A 23,817-nucleotide genomic window follows, 5' to 3' on the forward strand; every position below is an offset into this window, starting at 1 on the left:
TATAACATCTTTGTGTTATAAAAGTTTTGTGGTTATGATTGTACAATCAACAATGGCAAAAATATGGGTGCTATGCCCAAACATGTTTAACTCTTGGACACATGCATTTTTAACTCTTATATTTTACACACATGTTGAATATAATAAATATCAAGGTTACTATATGTGTATTGTAAAAATCGTGACATATTAGAGTCAAAACAAAAGAGAATATTTGGTGTTACAAAACTTACAAATCGGGTATGATGTGTTAAACAAACCACAAAGCTTGATATTTTGCTAAAAAATAAGTCTTTTTTTTTTTGTAAAATAGTCGTAACTATGTGTCACTATTATGATGGCTTAAAACCTAAGATATTGTGCTATTTTCACATCATATGTTACACTTATACATATTCACTAATGATTATTTATAAAAAGTATTATAAATAGTTTAATCCAAAATAGTATACAAAACAGAATTTATGACAGAAAGATCCGCGTGTCATAATCTACCTATCATAAAGTTTTTAAAGCATGAGTTGTAAGCTGTATGTCATAAAAGCTAGAAAAACACGTGACATAAAACTTCAATCATAAACTTACATTAGTAATGTCATTTTCATTATTCAATAATGGGAGTCAAAGTTCGCGTAAATCCGTTAAGGCTCTAGTGAGACACCGTCTTCACCATACCTACCTAGCGTACACCTTAAGTCATGCTTTATAACCAAAGTCTCATGGAGGGAGAGAGAGAGAGACCGTTGTGTATAGATCTATACGGGATTGACAACCCCACACCTCAGTTGTTCGCTACAGTTAGACCGACAAGTCTAGGGTGACCAAAGTCTACCAATTATGACACCTGAAGAACGACATTCAGGCATAACAGTCATATCAAACATGGTTATAAGAACTCACTTAGAGAATTAACAATACTACCTTGGTTTACGGGAAGCTTACACATCACCAATTTTATTAAAATATAAAATTCCATATCATTTTTTAGTATACACTCACTTACACTTCTGGTCTTAGGGTTAAGACTACAGTTTACTTATAGGAAAATATTGGATTTTCTGGGAACGTACGCTTTACATTTACAAACAAAAGAAAACAAAGGACATGCATATATATATATATATATATATATATATATATATATATATATATATATATATATATATATATATATATATATATTCACAACTTTGGAACGAGACTTACAAACCATTTTCATAGAAAATATATGGTTTTCTAGAGTCATTCAAACAAGAACGTTAAACAAGAACGTTACAAATATTTTCATACAAATATGCTTATGAACTCACCAACATTCAATGTTGAAGATTTTCAAAATGACTTGTATTCTCAGGGAACCAGTAAGCAGGTACCTAAGAACCGGATTTTCTGCATTTTGGAATTTCATACTTTATGTCACTTTTGTGTAATTTCATGAACAAATACAAAATGTAAACAATGTAAGTGAGTTATCTCAGTGTATGTTGTTTGGTTGTTATGCTTCATTCATATTCAATTGTTGTGATACTATACAATGATGTCATTCGCCCCCAGACGTTTCCGCAGTCCTGGTTTGGGGGTGTGACATACGTTGTTCTTCAAATAATATAATCAACCTAGTCTCTAAGAATGAAGGCGGTGGAATTTTATGGCGGATCATGATTTCCACTAAGTTAAATTTTGGTGAGAGTGCATTGATCAAATAAGTGGTAGTGTTGTTCTCCAAAGCCGAGAGTCGTAACATCGATGTTGTCGAGAAGGTTGCTGACGGTCTTGATCTAAGAGAAATATTCAGTGACGAATGAATCATCCATCACAATGTTATGAAGTTCATTGTCAAGTTCAATCAGTTTAGAATCCTTGTTGTCCCAGAAAAGATCCTCAAGGGTCTTCCAAATGTTGCTTGCAGTTTGATCCCTCTTCATAATCTTTTGTAGGAGGGGTTGAGATAGGGTTGCATACATCCAAGACTTGACAATAGAGTTCAGTCTAGTCTATTCCTCATATGTAGGTTTGTCATTAGCAATAACTACATGACCCGATAGACCATTCCAATGCAATGATGTTTAATAACTCACGTCAAACATCGTAATTCAGTTGGTCGAGATCAATAGTCGTTGGAACATCCGATTTAATATTAGTAATACCATAATTTTTTATATAAGAGAAACCATCGAAGAGAAAGAGGGAAGAAAGTTTACTGATGAAGAGATAAGTAAACGATAGAAGAAAAAAGAGCGAGGTTAAGGCGGCTGCTTAGGGTTGAAAATAATTCTCTAATACCATTTAACAAGGTATATATATATATATACACACACACACACACACACACACACAATGACAAAGCCATGGGCCGATACATACAAATACTACATGGGCTAAATATAAAGTGACAATGACTTAAAAGAGTAATATAGTTTTTGATTTGTACACATTTGGTCACTGATTTTTTGTCCACATTTGACCATTTAACTTGTTTTTTTCACATTTAGTTATTATAACTGGCTACCACAGGTTAAGGTTAAGGTGGAAAATGATTAAATATGGTTATACATTTTTCAGTTTGTATACATTTAGTTCTTAATATTTTTTGTACACATTATGTCATTATAAATCGTTTCTTCATATTTTGCTTACGACATCCTACGTAGGACAATTACTAATGATGTGTTCTCATACATAGCTCATCCTTCACTTATATCAGTAACCTAATTCACGAATTGGTCAAATAATGTTGGTGCCCTAGTTTTCTCCAAGCAGAAGATGTCTTTAGCTTTAGTTTCATCTATCTCCATAGCAGACAACGAGATTCTTTGTGATTGCTTTTTCCCAACTTGAATTTGCACTTCCAAGACAAAAAAATTAAGGAAGAAACTAAAAGAATTTGCACTTCCAAGACAAAAAAAAAAAACTCTAGCAAAAAGTTCCATCTAACTCCATAGCAGATAAATAGATTCTTTGTGACTGCTTCCTCCCAAGTCGAATTTGCACTTTCACGACAAAGAATCTCGTTGTCTCTTATGGAAATTGATGAAAATGAAGTCGAAGACATCTTCTACTTGGAGAAAACTAGCGCACTAACATTATTTGATATATTCATGAATTATGTTGCTGATATAAGTGAAGGATGAGTCACGTATGAGAATACCTCATTAGTGATTGTCCCACGTAGGATGTCAAGAGCAAAATCTGAAGACACCGGTTATAAGGACTAAATATGTACAAAAACATTAAGGACTAAATGTATACAAACTAAAAATTATATTTCCCTATTAACTCATTTTTTTCTGCATAACCTGGAGTAGCCAGTTATAAGGACTAAATGTGTATAAAAAACAAGTAAAATGGTAAAATGTAAACAGAAAAAAGTCAGTGATCAAATGTATACAAATCAAAAAAATATATATCCTTTTAAGTCATTATCCCAAATATAAACAATATACAAATATACTAAATACAATGCGATAGTCAACTAACACACGAGTCTTTAAGATGAAATATTCTACATGCAACACCAATGGATTTTAGTCACCACAAAGAAAAGCTGAAAGTGAGAGAATATTTTTGTATTTCTTTTCCAAAGTAATTAAAAGTGAAAGATGAAATTACAAAGAATCAATACTCTTATTAAACTATATATAAATGACAAAACGAGTCCTTCAATGATGAGCGACCAAATTGATTTTGGAAAGAAGAGTAGTGACGATGAGCTTTAGCAAATATATCAACATGTTGATTGGTAAATGAGATAGGAGTTAAAGTAAGAGTGTTATGAGAGAAATATTGATAAACAAAATGACTATTGATATTAATATTCTTGGTGCGCTCATGAAACATGTCATTGTGAGCAATCAGAATGACACTTTTATCATCATACCATATGATGGTCGATGAAGGGATAGAAAGATTCTTGTAGAAGCCGGTGCAACCATACAAGCTCATGAGTGGTGTAAAAAACACAATATTCAATTCCAGTGCTAGATCGTGTAATTAATAGTTGTTTCTTACTACACCATAAAATTAGCAGATCACCAAGGAAGAAACGGAAACTTGAGATCTTCATCCCATTCTATTCCGGGGAAGGCATGAAATATCTATGGATGAGGTGAGTAGAGACCAAAAAAAATATGGGACCCTTACTATATTGTATGACATGCAAAATTACAATATAGTAGTTGTTCGGATAGAAAACCATGAATAGGATAAAGATATGAATGAAAAAAGAAATATTAGGAAAATTAACAATTAGGTAGACAAGTGAACTAACGAGCTAATGGTAAAAGGGTATGATCAGATATACGAGAATTATGGGTGAGGGTGGTGCAATTTTGACTAAAACCACAACGAAAATCACACAAAAGCTTGCTAGAACGGCACAATTTTTTTTAATGATTGGTGTGATTTTAGTTGAATTGAAGTTCGGTTACTATGTGGTTCATTTTAGTTAAAAAACCACAATATGTATGATGTGGTTTTTACATTGGGACAGTTTTAAAACGACAAAATTGATCGACTATAATAGTATTCTTTGGGCTTATAATAAGTCGAACACAAATATAAAATGGATTTGTAGAGAGTTAGTAACTAAAATGCTAGAAAACGTCACCAATATATATTTGTGACCACTTAAAATTAAAAAAAATTTATGACCGAAACAACTGTAAAGCTACTTTACGGTGACTTAGATTCTTAGAGTTATCAAAAGGCTTGTAGTCCAGCGATATCAGGTGTTTGCCTTCTTAATTCAGGTTGAGAATTCAAGTCTCATCGTGGACATATGCGAAATTTAAGGAGTAGTTTAGGAGTATATTATATTTTCCATTAAAAAAAAGATTCTTAGGGCAAAAAATGAAATCCCCTTCTTTGCCTCTTCTAATGAGACACAATTGAAAAAAAAAACATAAAAAAGTAATATATTTTATAAATATTAAATTGATAATATATAAATTATTTAAATATTTAATATATCATGTGACATAGTTTATAGTGGGTTTTTGGTATCTAGTTTTTACAAATGGTGCACCACAATTTTTTCAGTACGATATATAATGCAAAACCGAACCACATTGCAAATATTCGGTAGTTACAAAATAAAGAAACACACTCATCGGTTATTTGTTCGGTTTTGGTTTTTCTGGTTTCTTTTTGGTTTTTTCGGTTTGCAGTCAGTTTTTGCTCATCCGTAGAAAAAACCATCATCCAGTGAGAGAAAAAAAACTTATAGTTTAATGGTGTAATAATGACTTTACAGTCAGTAATGTTGGCACGTGAGAGAAGATCATATGCCTCTTTTGCTTGAGATGAATAGATACCAGTTCATGTTCATGTTGAAGCATTACAAGACCAAGAAAGTAGTGAAGTATAACCATATCCTTTATATGAAAATAAGAATAAAATGAATGTTTTAGATTAAGAATACAGTGATCATTGCTACCTGTAATAATCATGTCATCCACATAGAAGATAAGAAGAAAGTACTCGAGGAAGTCGTTTTAATGAACAGTCTAGCGTGATAGTTATCAGTGGTAAAACCCAAATACTAAATAATGGTGTTGAATTTCTCAAACCAGACCCTCAGTGCCACTTGAGTCCATAAAGATCCCTTTTGAGATAACAAACATGATCATGTGGATGAGAAACATCTGAAGGAGGTTTTATATAAACTTCCCCAAGGAGATATACATCATTATCTTCTTCTTACATTATAATATAGAGAATGATGTACCATTTTAAAAACCAAATGCTACTACAATATCAAAGAGGATTGCGAAGAAGAAGTTAACTAAAAGGGTTGAAGGTAAGAATAAAGAATGCAAGAACTCAACAAGATGAATGAATTTAGATTAGTTTTCATGTCCTAGTATATCATGTTGAGCCATTTCTTGTAATTGTTCTTCAAATATTATAATCCATGGACTGCATAAACTATAACAATTTACATCAATAGAACTGTAGAAATGTGCCTTAGAAAATTACATGTTTCCATGCATGTAGGACTTGTAACAACATAGTTAAACAAACATGCTTCCTTAACAAAAGAAAAACACCAAATTCCATAAAAGATGAACCTCAGCCTTCCTTTCTTCATATACCAGCTTCTAGGAACCGAGATGTTGCAAAAAAATAGATATAATGTTCATAAATATTTTCCACTTATACCAATGTAGTTTCGTTTTTAAGTTCCATAATTTTGTTGGTTAAAATCATTTTCAACCTGTGAACAAATATGAAAGAAAGAAACGAACTGGTATACTTTTACTACTATACACGACTAAAAATAAGAAAAGAGAGGAGATGAGAAATTTGCTATTGTTACTCCCACATCAAAATAGACTACAAGGTGTGCTATTTATAGCTAAAGAAACAAACAAAAAAACAAAGGTTGCATGTGCATGTGCTCCCTATAAAAGTGGCAACTAACGCACACTATTCTCCTAATACTTAGTCAACATATAACCAATTTAGAACTAAATTTAATCTAACTAAAACTGTGACTCATCAACTCAACCCAAATAAGCCAACCATGCCAAGATTACCCAACAACTTTTGACTTTAAAATGCTAACATCTACTTCAAATTCCTCGTTCGTTTTCACTTTAGAGTTCCATTTCCGTGAATGAACACCTATTTAGAACCAATGATTCTCTTTCTAAAAGAAAGAGGGGTAGTGTCCTGTGTCTGAGCCTTAATAAAAGCATGTAATTCTTTAGATCTAGCATTCTACCAAAGTGGGTCAATATATGCCTCTTATACGAAAGATGATGCGTGGGAAAAAAAGAATAGGTTAACACTTGTAATCAAATTCCTCTTTCATTTTCATTTTGGAGTTCCATATCCTTGAATGTAAATCTATTTGGAGCCAATGATTCTATTTAGAGCCAACAATTCTCTTTCTAAAAGGAAGAGGAAAAATGTCCCATGTCCGAGCCTTATTAATAACATGTAATTCTTCATGTATAACATTCTATGCAAAGATGGTGCATGGGAAGAAAAAAAGAATAGGATAACACTTGTAATCACAAATATAATAAGGTATATTATGTATTCAAGTGGATCAACAAGTTTTGGTAGCAAAATCATCAAGAGTGGCCAACATTTTAGGAGAGTCCATAGAGGGAAGTTAGGAGTAGAGTAGCAAGTAGACAATGTTGAATGATCAAATGATGTGGAGGGTAGATGAAAGTCAACGGGTGAAAAAGATTCAAAGATAGACAATGGTGAGGAATCAGTTGGTGGTGGAAACTATTATTTAAAGGTGTCATAGAAAGGGATGGTTATGTCGGAAAAAGTTGAATGAGTGTATCGGTAAAGAAGGGAGGAAAATAATCATATTGTAACTGAAAAGTTTGAATGTAGGAGAATAATTTATGTTCCTAGAAGACAACATAATGAGATAAAAAAAATTTAGAGATAGGTTCCCAATAACGATATACTTTTTGTTTGATATCATTTACCAAAAAAAGATAAACACAATAATAGGGTTGAAGTTTGGTATGTTCATATGGTTGTAGTAAGACAAGGCAAGTATAACCCCCTACTTTGAGAATATTATAATTAGGAGGTTATCTATCCAAAGCTTCATGTATAGAATAGTAATGGGATGGAAATTGATGGTGTCGACTACTAAAAGAGCAGTCTTACCCAAAAAAATGTTATAGGTACCGAGTAGAGATAAGTAGAGTAAGAATTAACATTATCTGGGATATTGAGATGTTTGTGTTAGGTTCTACCATTCTTTTAAGAAGTTCCCAAATAAGAGCATTAAGACGTGATGCCTTGTTGGTAGAGGAAGTCAATGAAAGAACATTCAAACTTGTTAGCACATACATATTTATGTGTTAAGAAAATTGGGTTTGAATCATATGTATATTTAATACAGTCCAAACTTGTTTTTCATTGGACATATCCAAGAAAATTGGCGCATGATCATCAAAAAAGATAAAAAAAATATTTTGACCCCTTCATGGTATGGCAATGAGAAAGTGTTGAACACGACTCTTTATGTGGGAAACAACAATACTTTTATTAAGAGACTTAAGAAAAACTTACACTTTGAGAGACTACTACACACTTTGATTTTTTTGAAGTGTTCCTTGGATACTTGGATGTTGGGATGGGATGGAGAAAATGAGTTCCATACCTATTTATAAGTGTTTCCACCTCCTTATAGGAAGTTTCTAGATCTTCTTACAAGCTACATACATTCATGATTATTCTAGAATATTTTACCGTAATCTAATATATAGCTTGCTTATATATTCTTCTAGAATGTTCTATAATTTCCTAGATAAGTCTAGGTTGTTCTTGTGTCTTTCATGGTCTTCTAGAATGTTCTATAACATTCTACGGTCTTCCATCTCATTCTATAATATTCTTGAATCTTCTCGTATGTTCTAGAATATGCTATAGGCTTCCAATATGTTCTAGAATCTTCTAGATTGTTCTAGAACATTATAACATTTTTTTTATAAAGGGATAAACTCTATTAAGCTCCATTGGGCTAGTGATGACCTTCAACACTCCCCCTCAAAACTAGTTGCCTTTTGTTGCACCATAATATTGTACCTGACCCCGTTGAACTATCATTTATAGTTTCTTATGTCTCCCTTTGGAAAACTTGTAAGCATGTGGCTTGTACCATTTATAAGCCTTGGAAAATTCCCGCAATATCAAGATGTTATGAAATGATCCTTCATTGAGATGATCATCTCATTTACATGTTTGGTTGAGAGATTCTACTTTGCTCTTACGAATCAATGTGTTTTTCTTCTTATTCACCTTATCCAGTTTCTCCATCACATGTTCCACTTTTCATCTAAGATGAGACTTTTTATGCAACACTGGTGATGTTATGTTCTTATTTTCCTTCGGAACATCCACCTTAGAGGGAACAACTTCCTCATTCAAGGTTGTCATAAACTTTGTCTAACTCTTTTTGAGACCTTTGTTGAGTTGCATAGTTGATAGGATTTAGGACCTAATCCTATTTCCCTTCAAGCATACAATGTGAATTATTGAACCCTTAGTGATACGCATGGTATCATCTCTCTCAAATGACCATGTCCATACGTTGTCTAGAAAATCCATTCCCAATACCATGTGATAGTCATCCATATGTATCATTTCCAAGTCTATGGTGTCTCTCATTTTTCTATCTTAAGGGCTACTCCATATGCAACATCAAGGATAGGCTTGGACTAAGAGTTAATGACCTTCAACGAGCCTAACTTTTTGGTATATTGAATTCCCAACATTCTGGCTTCATCTTTAGCAAGGAAATTATGAGACACACCTGTATCTACCAATGCCTTGGTGTATCCTCTATTTACCCTTGTCTCTACGAACATTAGCCTTTCTCTTTTAGGTGCTGTTTGTTTTTCCAAAGTGAAACTGTCTGAAGTCTGCGGACCACCTCTGCGGCCCTCTGCAGCAGAAGAGGTGGACCAAAGTGTCACAGACTGTAATGAGAAGCATGTTTGTTTTTTTAAGATTTGCAGAATGTTGCAGATATTAAAAAATTTAAAATAAAGTAATTTAATAAACTGAAGATAGTTTTTTAATACCAAAAATTTTATAATAGTAGTTTTAAAACATTGAAATAAAATTCAAACAACCAAATTAGTCTTATAATAATATTTTTAAATACAATTCATAGAACCAACCTTTAATAATTTTCATTCCATATTTTGCATCAATTTTTCGGCAATTTCATCCCGTAAATAGGTCATATATTCACGGTCCGCTGCAGTACCATGTGTTGGAATCTCATCTTCATCATTATCAACGACTACATTGTTATTTCAAACCGAGACATTTGGTTCATCATATCGTGCAAAAAATTCATCACGTAGTCCCTCTCTTCTTATAAAATTATGAAGCACAAAACATGCTAGGGTAATGTTTCAGTGTGTAACCAACGAGAATTGTGTCATCTTCTTCAATATAGGGAATCATGCTTTCAAGACACCAAAAGCCCGCTTAATGACATTCCGAAGTATTGCGTGTGCATGGTTAAATTTTTCTTTATTCGTTAATGCACGTCTTCGATGGAAATCTCCAAGCCAATACCTTACATCACGATACGGTGCCATAAAACCTCGAATGTTTGCATATGCGGCATCACAAAGATAATATTTATCTGTAAAAAAGCAAAAAAAAAAAGTCATTTATTTTTCAAGCTAAGATAAAACTATTTAAATAACCATAAATCTACCTGGTGGTGGGAGCGGGAATGGTGCATGTGGATTTGCTAATGCTTCTGATAAAATTCTAGAATCGTGTGTTATCCCTTCCCAACCGGCCACAACAAACGTAAACAACATGTTGAAGTCACATATTGCCAATACATTTTTGTAACAATCGCCTTTTCCCCTACTTCTATATAAATCTCGTTTGTTTGCAGGGACAACAACATGTATCAAAGTACCATCAAGTGCAACAACTTCTCCCTTGAACACCTATCGTAGCCTCCTATTATGTCCCGGAATGTTTGGATTCGGATTAAAAGAAGTTGGCACTATAATGTCATGTGCAGAAAACAACATTTTGCCCAACACTTCATGAAAAAACTTATGAATTGTTTGCTTTGGGTGTTGAAATCTCCGCTTGATAATCACATAACGTTGGTTATGACCGATCATCATAAAAAACATAGCCATCTTCTCCTCAACCGACACATGTTTGCTATCCTTTAACGCGTAGTTTACTCTAAAATGAGCACATAGCCAAACAAATGATTCACGGGACATGTGTAGCACTTCAAGACATTGTAGAGGATTACGGTGAAGTAACTCTAACGTAAATTCATGTCCCGTCATTTCCGAATCGTTGTGCCGCACTCGTTTGACACCCCTCTTCCAAAAGTGGCGGACGTACAAGTACATAAGAATTATGAGTAGTATCTTTTTGTCGTGATCCATTACAAACCTATTAATCAACAAAACATAACATAACATAAGATAAAAACATAACATAAATCTCAAGTACAAAAAAAACATAAAATACATTTCAAGTGCCATAAAACATAACATAAATCTCAAGTACCAAAAAAAAACATAACATAAATTTCAAGTACCAAATAACATAACATAAATCTCAAGTACCAAATAACATAACATCCAAGTACCAAATACTAAAAATAACATTCAAGTAGCAAATAACCAAAAAAACATAACCATGTAGTTCCAAAACATGCAATTAAAACCTAAACAACTCAAACATATAAAGTTAACGAACGATCTTTCCATCCTTTAAAACTCCCAAACTTGTAGCTGTCATCTCGATCCATCCTCTTAATATTCGTGGATCATTAGGAAAATTTACCCACATCTCTCTCTCATATTCATGGTCCCTCCAAAAATGTGATACGCATCAAATTGTAGAGGGTCTATTGGGTCTAACTCGAGCAACTCAAGCTTCTCTAAACATTGGGGAATTGTTGGCCCTTGAGTCAAATGGTGTAGAGCTTTTTGCATCTCCAATGCTAAATCATCAACAGTAATAGAAGATTTAGGTGAGGCAGAAGAAGGTGGATCAGGTGAGACACTAGGATCTCGAGGTCTAGGAGTTGAGGGTTTAGCCCTTTTGTTGGGGTTAACAAAATGTGAAGCAACAAAAGGTGAATCAGCAGATGGTGAAGCAGTAGAAGGTGGAGGCTGAGTAAAATGCTCACTAATATGATTGGAAAAGAAATCATCCTCATCTATGTTAATAGAAGGGGCATCCATAAGATGTAGTGGTGCGACATGGAAAGAAGATGATCCATGTCCCGATGGTGTTTGGGATGTGGCATAACTGAGATTACCAGATGCACTGTTTCCATCAAAGAGTTCTGCACAAAGCTCTGGAAAAAATAATGGGACGGTTTTCAAAGAAGCGGCTTTCGGATGTCCCTAAACGCAATCAATGTAACAAAAGTAATATAAGAATTGGCAATTATATAAACAAAATACATATAAATATGTGTGTGTATATATACCTTTTTAAAGTCCTCCCACTCCTCATTTGTTAAGTTAAAAGTATTTGTTTATGGATTGTAAAGGTTTCCAGTTTTGTTTTTAAAGTATAACCATCCCGTGTATTTAGCTTTAAGGTTATCATAGGCGTTTTTTAATTGTCATTGATTCAAATCCACGCCATACTTTTCCTTAATGGTTGTTCCTAACTTGTTCCATGATTGTTTGTGCAAACTCAAACCTTTTCTACCCACAGTTTGTACTTCTTCAATATAAGTGAGCAATAAGCATTTTGTTTGCTCATTGGTCCATGTATGTTTATCTCCCATTGCTAATAACAAAAAAATATAGAATACATACTTTAGCAAAAAAGATTAATCATATTTCAACATAATCAACAAATACGTTTAGCATATTCAACAATTTAAGCATAAACTTGATCTCCATTCAAGAAATACAAGTGATAACAATTCAATAAATAAGTTTAACAAAACCATTTGAGCTAATGATTTCAGCATATAAACTAGCATATGAGTTTATGATTTCAGCATATAAGTATATGATTTCAGCAAGGATTATGATTTTACCCAACATTCATAACAATTCAACACAAAAATTCATGAACCTAAACATAAATCATGGCTCTAATTAAAGAACAAAACACAAACTCCTAGAATTATAACAAGCACTAAAGCTGAATTTTAACTCAATTTATGGCTCTAATATCTCTAACTGCTAGAATTATAATAAAACACAAACTTCTCTCTTATAGATCATGGTGGATCTATTGAAAAACAGCCAATTATGCCCTTATGAAACCATTAAAATCATGAAATTATCATCTTTTTCTTCAATCTTATTTTACAGTTTCAAAGGTTCAGAAAAATAAATAATTCAAAGTTTCAAAGTTATTTCACAGTTTCAAAGCTTATTTCACAGCTTCAATTTTATTTCACACTTTCAAAGCTTATTTCACAAATTCTTTATATTTAGGTAGTTAATTAAGAAATCATGAAAAAAACTAACCTGTTGATGTGATGTTGAAGACGGTGTCAGATGGAGGATGGGGCAGCGAAATCGGTGACCACCAGCAGCAGCGAGCGGCGACCGACAACGGTTAGCGGTTCCGGTCTTCAACAGCTTCGACGCCAAGAGAGAACAAAGGAGTCGCGTCTATGATTTTGTCTGTGTCTTTTTTTTGTTATTAGGTTTAGAAGTGGTAAGAAGATGCAAGCCCAATGCTGCGTGGAGAAGAGGATGGGAAGAGGTTTTTGAGCCCGAAGCCTTCTAAAATTCAAACTGCTACAAATTTAAAAGTGTTGCGTGTGTGCTGCGCTGCGCAATACTAAGAGGTTAGAAGAGGATTTAAAAAAAAAAACAAACACAACCTTAGTTTCATTCTCTTTTATGGCACATCATGCCTCACATCCCGTTCATCCTCTATTTTTTTTTGGAAGTTACTACATTGCTTTAAACAAAAAAAATTCTTTGATTAACAATCCATGGGCATGTGGCTCCACTTTCCACAATTATTGTAGTTGCCTTTAAACCTCCTCCCCAGGAACTCTTATTGTCGGTAGTTTGAGATCTCTATAGTTGTGAGGTTCTTTGCTGACTCTTCCCTTTGTCAACATTTTTGTATCCTTCTTTAGAAGGTGGCTTGAAATTCCTCCGACTTTTACTTGTGTAGAGTGCCTCATCTTCACTCTTCAGCGTGATGCCTCTCATTTTCTTAGCCATAGCTTCTTGGTTGGTTAGAAATGATGGTTGAACGGGCCATCCTTGTACAATAGTAACGAAGCTTCTATATTTTGTTCTCAGTACATGGATGATGATCCTCTTTATTCGAGCTTTTGCAATGACGGATTGCGGATATAGTTCAGTAATCTCCTGACATATCAACTTGTCCTTGTATAAATATTGAGCAATCGTCATGTCATGTTGTGAGATCGATAAAATCTCATTCTACAGAAGTTGTGGCCTCGCATCAAAGTGTCACAAACATGTCCCATGATTCTTTCAGTGTGTGCTCGTTCTAAATATGCTCCAACTTCTCTTCTTTAATTGCGGTTTTCAACGCAAACATCACTTTGCCTGCTTTGATTCTCTATTTGTGCAAGGCATCATTAACGTCTTCATAATGTGGCTTAGTTTCACTTCTACTAACAACCTCCCACAGATCTTGTCCTTGTAAGTAGGACTTCATACATGTTGCTCACGTTATGTCATTGCTGTTAAGTTTCTTGATTCCTATGACGACTTGTAGATCACCCATTGTGTTGGCAGTACCTCGGCAATATCAAACAAGCCTGTTTCGACCCCAAAATTGCAGAGTCACATACTACTCAAGATATAAAGAGAATCATTTGTTCTTACTATAGAGAAACCTGTAACATCCATTAAAATTTCAGTATAATTTAAACTTTCCAAAACAATCCTTTTTCTATAAAGGTGTTTACAAAACTGTTGTTTCCAAAACGTTTATTTAAAACCGGAATCATTTACACATAGTTTTTAAAAAAATTTACATTATTAGAGTTTCCCAGAAACCATAAGTCTAAAATGCGAGGATGTGTACGATCACGCTTTCACCTTGCCAAACATCAGAAGCACCTGAAACAATAAACTAAAACCATAAGCCCGAATATTAATGATTTCCCCCAAAGTACCAACACACAAACAATAGCAAATATACAAATAATAGCATGCAGTGGGTCCACAACTAACATACTGGATTACCCTTGAGCCCCCATCATAAGTCTGGCTTGCCCCTTGGGCGCACAGCTTATGTCTGGCTTGCTCCCAGGCCCATAGTATGAGTCTAGCATGCCCTGCCCGACCCTCAGCTCATATCTGGAATGCCCACGAGCCCTCAGTATGAGTCTGGCATGACCTTCCGGGCCTTAAGCTCATATCTAGATTGCTCCAATACCCTCAAGACCTCAGTACGAGTCTGGCATACCACTCGTTCCTCAGCTCGTATCCGGAATGTTAACATACCCTCAGTATGAGTCTTGATGGGTTTTGTACAAACAATCATATGTGTGCATGCAACCCTAGATTTGGATCTATGTTTTCTCTATTAGATATGCAACTTTATGAACACAATAAGAACATTAACTAGCAGGTATATATTTCGAAATTCATATATAAGAGTAGATCACATACCTCTTGTTGTTATATTGCAATAACAACACTAATCTTCAACCTCTTAGTCTTGAAAGCAAGTACCACAAGTGTAGTACCTCTAATGGCTCACAAACACCACAAGCAAATGGAGAAGAAAGAGAGAGAGATAGAGAGAGAGAGAGGAGAGAGGTTAGAAATCGGCTCTAGGAACCCTAGAGAATCCAGTGGCCGATTTCTTAAGGCTTAGGGTCTTTATATAGGGTAGAGAATAGGATTTCAGTCCTTATCCTTATCTAGTTGCTTGCCCACCAAGTAACCAAAAGATAAGCTTTGAAGGCCCTTATCCTTGGACGATTTCAAGGGCCTTATCCCCCTTGAATTCGTCCACCTCTCCCATAGGGCATCCATTGCCCTAATTTGTAACTATCACATAATTACAATTCAGTCCCTACAGTTTAATTAATTACATTTGATCACAAAATTAATTCTTAATTAATTATTAACCAATATTAATTAAACAAATATGATTTCTCCTATTAATATATTATTCCTATAATATATTAATAAATCATAATAACCTCTTTCTTTATTATTTCTCCAGTCAAGTTGCTTTGGTGAAGGAAACCTTAGTGACCTAATACGGACAAAACTGGAAACCTAATTACCCTCCTAAGTCATTAACCCTATATTTAAAGACACTGAGAATATATGACCATCAACAGTAAACTAGTTCGTTTAGAACTTGCGTCGTCCCATAGAACCTGCTACTCCTCTATATGGTATAGCTCTTTATCTATAGTCGTCCCTTTGGGGACATTCGATAAAATTGGAACGATACAGAGAAGATTAGCATGGCCCCTACGTAAGGATGACACACACAAATCGAGGAATGGTCCAAAAAAAAATTAAACCCTTCGTCGTCTTCTATGGAACCCTAATTCCATTTTCAAATGCTAATAGAGTTCAATTGCAATTCTTACATTTAGGTAGTTCATTTACTGAAGTCATGATCAGACAACATGTGGATTCCATGATCAGATTGATTTTCTTGTTGATGTCTTCAACCATTTGTGGCAAGTAAGGGTGATCTTTCTTTTTTTAAAGTCTCTTTTAAGTTTTTTACTTTTCCTATCATTAAGTTTCATGCTTTTATAAACATCCGTTTATGTGTTGTATATAGTCTGTATGTGTTTGTGTATGTGCTGATTTTTGATTAGTTTTGTAACTTCAGTTTCTTAGTTCATGTTGTGGTTTTGCTTTTTATTAGATAATTGATAATAGGTATCTTCTGCAAGTCCCTGTTGGTTTTACATTTCCATTCGTTATCAAATGTAGACATTGATGGGAGGTATTAAAGTGACATTGTATTTGTACATATGGATGTGTTCATGTAAACATTTAAATGACAAAAAAGAAGTTATTGATAAAATGTTGCATATTTATGTAATGAAGATCATCAATCATATGAGTTTTTGGACTTAGAAGTGCTGGAAGGGTTATGAGATAAGTTTAAATGGAAGCAACTATTTTCAGTCAAACAAGTCCGTTACATTGATTAGTAAGCATGTTTTCTAAATAATTAGGGTTAATGACTTAGGAGGGTAATTAGGTTTCCAATTTGTCCGTATTAGATCACTAAGGTTTTTTTGTGTGTATTAGACCAATATGGTTGTTATTACAGTTTTGAAATAGTCCTTTTTACCAGTAAAAATGAATATTTCTAAATGATAATAACAACTATATTGGTCTAATACGCACAAAAAAAACCTTAGTGACTTAATACGGACAAACTGGAAACCTTATTACCCTCCTAAGTCATTATCCCAAAGTTTATACTAACGAGCCATATATGTGGTGCCATGGTGGTATACAGTCTTTAATAAAATCTCAGATTTCTTTACTAGAGGCAAATAGCCTAAATTTCTGGTTTTATTTTAGACGTTAAAGTATATTGCATGAAATGGTGATAATTGCCCATTTCTCCATATGACACAACTAATTTTCTTCTCCAATCTCAAAACATGTGGTCATCTAGATCTTCCCTTTCCATTTTAACACAACTAATTTTCTTCTCCAATGTCAAAAACATCTGGTCATCTGGATATTCCCTTTCCTTTTTAACCGGTCTAGGTAAAGCACTTGTAACAACATTTATAATCATACAAAATGACTAAATAACCTTTTCTTAATCAAAATTTCATATTATACAAAACATGTGGAGGAGAGTTTAATGTTTTGGGGTTCTCATAAAATTTTGAATGCTTAAAAAGAATATATATATATATATATATATATATATATATATATATATATTCATTTGAGACCATGTTAATCTTGTGAAGTTGTAATATGCAATATAAAAATAATTTTAAAATGCAAAATAAAAGGAAAAAATCCGAAAATTATTTTTTAATTACTATTTTCGTCATTTTCTTTACCTAAAATAATAATAAATAAATAAATAATAAATTATCTTTTTTCTAATAGAATATTACATTATAAATATTACAATGTGATTTTTAGAATGTTAGAATATTTTAGTAGATTTGTCAGATATGTAATTTATTCTAATATTCTACCAAAATATTTCACAGATATTTCAAAAAACGATAATTTTATTTTTTTTGTTTAATTGGATAAAAAAGTTACAAAAATAATATTAATTTTTTTTTCCCGAAAATTTTCAATTATTGTGCATTTTAAAAATGTTTTTTTTATCTACAAAATGAGTAGCTAGGATTGCGGCTCCTTGTCTCATAAAATATAACGGTCTCATATAAACCTAACACTATATATATATATATATATATATATATATATATATATATATATATATATGTTTTTTTAATATACAAAATGAGTAGCTAGGATTGTAACTCCTTGTTTCATAAATTTAACGATTTCATATAAACCTAACACTATATATATATATATATATATATATATATATATATATATATATATATATATATATATATATATATATATATATATATATATATATATATATATATATAGACACACACGAACCCAAATTTTCTCACGTTGTAACACAACTAGAGATACACAAACCACATCCATAATTTTAATGTATCTGAACAAACTATGTTATTCGATTGATATGATCAGGTTATGCAAAAAACTATCATATATTTATCCCAGACATATATATTGTTTGAATATATATATATATATATATATATATATATATATATATATATATATATATATATATATATATATATATATATATATATATATAACCGTACAAAATCCTGAAAATCTAAAATAACTGGATAAATACAATCCAAAACGCGTAACTTTTTTACCCGAAATTTAGAAATTTTTTTTTTAAATATATTTGATATGCAATATTAACATTTTCATCCGGAATTTTAAAAATGAGAAATTAAATATCTTCATACCTATTGTTCCTATCAGTCTTTCTACCAATTTAAATGATGACATGTGTCATACTAGTATTGTAAAATATAATTAAATTTTATTAAAGAAACATTAAATATTATACATGTCATTATTTAATTGGGTAGGATGATGTGTAGGAAAAAAATAAGAAGGTATTTAATTTCTCTTAAATATATGATATCCGATAAATCCAACTTTTATGCACCTGCACGAGACTAGGTCTAGCGTTTTCATGCTTTATATAATCTAATACGAACTGGGTCTAACTATATTTGATCTAAAATTGACAAGTAATTTTCAAGCGATATAGAATTCAAACAATTTACCGTATAAAAAACAAACATTTAAACGATTACATCTTAACCAAGGCCTTTGTATACATTTTTTGTTGGGCTAAAGTAAAGACTAAAGGGGGGACCTTTGCTTTATCAGGAGAATATGTTCTTCAAAATTCGTCGTGGTCCTTCCTTATCCCCACATGTTGCATTGTATTTGCGTCCGTCCGTGATGGCAGTTACCGTACATGTAGATGGTATGGCTGTAGATGGGATAGTCTAGCGGCCCAAAAATTTTAGGGTCTATAAATACTTTTGTTTATTTAATGGGATTTTCTTTATATACAACAAGCTACACTGCACACCAAACTAACCTCCAACCTATTAAAAAATAGGATTTTCTTTATACACAACAAGTTACACTGAACACCAAACTAACCTCTAATCTATTAAAAAATATAAACTATTTTGATTATAGATCCCTTTAAAGAAAAAAAAAGTGAAATATTGAAAATTGTGTACTCCCATTTACACGCCTTTTTTTATTTTTATTTTTTTTTTTATTTTTTTTTTATGATTTCTTTGATTTTTTAAGATAAACACTTATTTTCTATTTTATATTTTAAGATAGACACCTCATTTTTATTTATTATTATTTTTTTATGATTTTTTACCTAAAGAAAAAAATAAAATAACTCAGTGTTCTTTTTTTGTTCTTGTTTTCTTTTATAAATTCTTTATTAAACCACGCATACCAAATTTTAATTTTTACATTACTATACAAATATAAGTTTATAATCATTATCACCGTTTTAAGTTGAATATGTTATTTTTTATATCCAAAAATTAAACATATATAAAAGTTATTATCATTATAAAAGTTTCAAGGTTTGAAACCGTATAAAAGTTTAATCACAATTATTTGAAATTAAGTTGTTTATATCTTTTTATTTTTGTATAAGTACGGCTTTATTTGGTATCTAAAACCAATTGCATAACCTTTTTATTTTTGCATAATTACCATTTTAAAAAAATTTCAATTTAAGATAAAATTAATAACCGTTCAATTTTTTTAATAGTAATATAAAAATAATATTAATATAATTAATATAGTATATAAGCTTTTTGATTGAACCATGCAAAAGTATATAATATACACTAATTTTTAAGTATAAAATGAAAATAAAATATAAATAAAAAAAGGAACTAAAAAAAGGAATATGCAGTTAAAAAAACGAGTTAGTAATAAAACACTTAAAAATTAAGTTAAGTAATATTAATAAAGTTAGTAATAAAAAGTAATTATTATATAATAAATTAAGAATGATTAGGTTATAATGAAAGTTAGTCAAATGATAATAATTACCATATTAACACAAAAAGTAAACCTACTAAAATAGGTTGATTTTGTAGTTTGGTGTGTATAAAATAGGACCCGCCGAGGGTTGTTCTTTGACATGTGTTTAGATTAGAGACTTTAAAGTGAGTTGACTAGAAGATGGTGATAATATTTTTGAAGGCCATGAATTGTATGGATTTACTTTGATTATGTAATGATGTTAATTAACTCTACTTCGTTATATTTTTTTTAACAAATAAACTTGTTTCCGAATTGGGACCACATTTTTCAGCATGTTTCATATATTGGCCCAAGGAGAAGGCCCAAATATGTGAATTCAAGGGATGCCTTGGCAATATAGTGTACTAGCTATGTCATATCTCATTAATAATTACTGGTCCATCAAGAATGTTCATTCCCACAATGAACGTAGATTGAAAATTACCAACCACAAACCTAATCACCAGTTTAATTCTATTAGATATTGCTTTATAGATGTTAATCAGATTAATGGGATGATAATCAAAAAGAAAAAGCAGATCATTGACCTTGGGAATAAGAGCGATAAACGATAATTTACATTTATGTTACTAAAAAATTGAAGAACTCATCTTTGAGAAATTGTCAACCGTTAAAAAGTTTTAAGAGAGCTACAAATCAAGCTCAAGAGGAGTGAATTAGAGACCTTGTTACTAAAAAAATTGAAGAGCTCATCTTTGATTAAAGTCGGTTTTATGGTCCAAATCCGGTTAAGCACAAGCCCATTGATGTCTTTTGGATATGTTATTGTTAATCACACCATGAAAAAAGCAGAAATTTTTGTCTCTTACTTTTCCAAAAAAACAAATCAGAAATTCAAAATATCAATTTGGTTTTGTTTTAAAACAATCTAAATTCAAAATATCACTTCAGTTTTGATTTAAAACAATCTACATTTCCGAATATTACAACTATAGAGCAAATCCAAATTGTAAATCGGAGATACGAATTTTATTCAAAGTTTCAAATATGAATAATTAGGTCCTACTAATCTACATTTCCGAACATTACAACCATTAAGCAAATCCAATTTGTGAATGGGAGATACAAATTGTATTCGAAGTTTCAAATAGTAATCAGCCCTACTAATGACATCTTAACCTAATGCGAGTCGCATCATGGATATAGTCTAGAAAACATAATTTCCCAAGTCATTTACAATCTCCCGGATATTATTTTATTAGGAAAACGATTGTCCTACGTTTTCTAATATCACAAAGGCACACCAACAACACATTAAATACTCACATACAGTACTCATGCAAAAAGTAAAGAAACTTTGTATTCGCAACAGAGCAAAAATGAAGGAATAAGAACAAGAGTATCATTTCTATCCATTGATGAATGTATTGTTGTCAACTTATAAACTGAATGAGCCCATCCTTCCCACACCTTTTAGAAAATGATCTTCTAGACACATTTCTTTCTTGGAACCTTTGCATTCTATTTTCAAAAGACTCGAAATATCATACCTTAGAAAGAGATAAAACTTAAAAAACTATATGTGAACGTCACCCTTGAGTCTTGACCCTTTCGTGCCTATATAAGCTAAAATGGGAAAAAAATAAAAAAAAAAATAAAACGTATATATATTATATTTTCGTTTACTTTTTCACCTTTTCATGCATATAAGGTTTCACCAATTTTTACTAGTGTTGCAGTTTTCTTCAAACCCCAATAATTGTTCGAGATAATCGCTACCCAAATCCTCAAAAACAACAACATCTTCATCCTTCACTTCTTCTCGCTTCTTCTTCTTCATCTCGCATCTTCGCTTCATCGAATGCATCCTCTTCAACGCCAACACTGGCGAACTCCCTTCTTCATATACATACCCAATTTCCCTTAAAGATTCATATGCCACATCCTCCGTGAAATTAAGCACCGCCGCCGATCCCCGTAATGCAAACGCCGCTTGATCGTATGCCAGAGCCGCCTCCTCTGCAGTGTCAAATGTGCCCAACCATACACGAACGCCGTTTCGTGTAGAGTCACGTATCTCTGCTGCGTACTTCCCCCACGGCCGCCGCCTCACGCCTCTGTAACTCCACTCTTTCTCTTCTTGATCTATGACCTGCTCCGGAGAAGAGTGGGTTTCTCCGGTGGAGTCAGTAATGACTTCGAAGAGGAACATGTCTTGGGAGTCGTTTTCGTTGAATGGAAGAAAATGATGGTCGGAGTAGTGTGAATAGTACTGGGATTGGATAGGTGGGGAGGAGTATTCCGGTGAAAGAAAACAGGTTTCCGATGAGAATTCCGGTTGTGCGTAGTGGAAGTAGGATTGGTCCATCTTAAAAATAATGAACTTCTGTTTTTAAATTATTGAGAAATGTTTATTTTGGTTGATTGATTGAAGATGGAAGCATATATAGAGAACGCAAGGGATGCCCGATTTGGGTGTATTATGGTGGGACACATGAAGAGTAACCACACGTCGAATTGTTGGCTGGCGGCCAAGTGAGATAACATTGTCCTGACATAGTTGATATTGGTATTTCTATAATTATCTCTCATTTTCTAATGTATCTTAAATTTCGTACAAAATTTTAACTTTCGACTTGAACTATTATATAAAATCGGGTTTAAATACTTTTTATATTTTAATATTATTGTTATTATTATTATAAATTTCAAACAATATTTTATAAATCAGAGATTATAAATTCGAACTGCTATATAAAATCGAAACAAGAGCAAAGTTTGTTCCTATTAATTACGGATATTAATTGGTATGACATTATAATTTCGTAGTGCGTTGTACGGATTGAAAACATTTAATGGTGCACTATACAATGTTTATCATGCAACCGAATGTTCTGATTCATAATTAGTAGGAACAAACTTTGCTTTTGTTTCGATTTTATATAACCATTCGAATTTATAATGTCCGATTTATAAAATATTGTTCCAAATTTTTAACAATAATAATATTAATATTAAAATATAAAAAAATATTTAAAAATCGATTTTATATAGCCGTTCGAATTTAGAATGTCGTTTGATGTTAAAATTTTGTGTGAAATTTATAATAATAATAATAATAATAATAATAATAATTTGTTTTAAAAAAGAAAAAAAATAATGTCACATAATATAAAAAATTTGATTTGATTGACTTTAAAGGATGTAAATATAGATAAATGGGATACTTATAGCAAAATCTTTTATATTTCAATAATATTCATGCCATATTTATAGCAAAACCCTTTATGTTTCAATAATATTCGACTAAGTTAGTTAATTTTTGTTTTTGAATGTATTGTAATTTAGTATTTAATTCATATATTTTTAGCATATAACATTAGTTTTTGTTTGTAATTATTTTATGGCAATTTAATGTTTTGTATTAAAATAATAGTTTATCCTAGCTTGAAAAATAGTTTATAAAGTACCAATTTGATAACTTATTTCAGTTATTGCGGCAACTTAATGATAGTTAGCTAGTTTGTCCTACATAAAAGTTTACTTGGTAGAATGGTGGAAAGATTAGTTATTCGCTGATAAATTAATTTATTAATTTATATTTTTTAGTATTTCGTAAAAAAATAAGTTATATAGTTGATAGCCGATAGATTAACTAATTAATTTTTATTTTTCTACTATTTGGTAAAAAAACAATTTATAAGTTAGATTGCAAATATAAAAGGATATAAAT

The 23,817-nt window shown here is 31.9% G+C and overlaps 1 protein-coding gene, 1 non-coding gene and 1 pseudogene across 2 annotated transcripts; 1 reads left to right on the forward strand and 2 right to left on the reverse strand.

Moving 5' to 3' along the window:
- Positions 1–9,950: 9,950 nt before the first annotated feature.
- LOC145016271 (uncharacterized) lies at positions 9,951–10,817 on the reverse strand. Its single transcript, XM_078974646.1, has 2 exons — positions 10,634–10,817; positions 9,951–10,138 (listed from the first exon to the last, which is right to left on the reverse strand). Exons 1-2 carry the CDS (start codon positions 10,815–10,817, stop codon positions 9,951–9,953), a joined length of 372 nt encoding a protein of 123 aa, XP_078830772.1.
- Positions 10,818–15,884: 5,067 nt separating this feature from the next.
- Positions 15,885–15,987, forward strand: LOC145018990 (U6 spliceosomal RNA). Its single transcript, XR_013667311.1, has one exon. It is a non-coding gene; the product is annotated as a U6 spliceosomal RNA (small nuclear RNA).
- A 5,432-nt stretch (positions 15,988–21,419) lies between these two features.
- Positions 21,420–22,512, reverse strand: LOC145015006 (ethylene-responsive transcription factor 1B pseudogene; annotated as a pseudogene).
- Positions 22,513–23,817: the final 1,305 nt, after the last annotated feature.

The sequence above is a fragment of the Lactuca saligna genome, chromosome 9 (genome assembly GCF_052625555.1).
Source record: "Lactuca saligna cultivar CGN05327 chromosome 9, ASM5262555v1, whole genome shotgun sequence".
In the NCBI taxonomy this organism is placed as follows: Eukaryota; Viridiplantae; Streptophyta; class Magnoliopsida; order Asterales; family Asteraceae; genus Lactuca; species Lactuca saligna.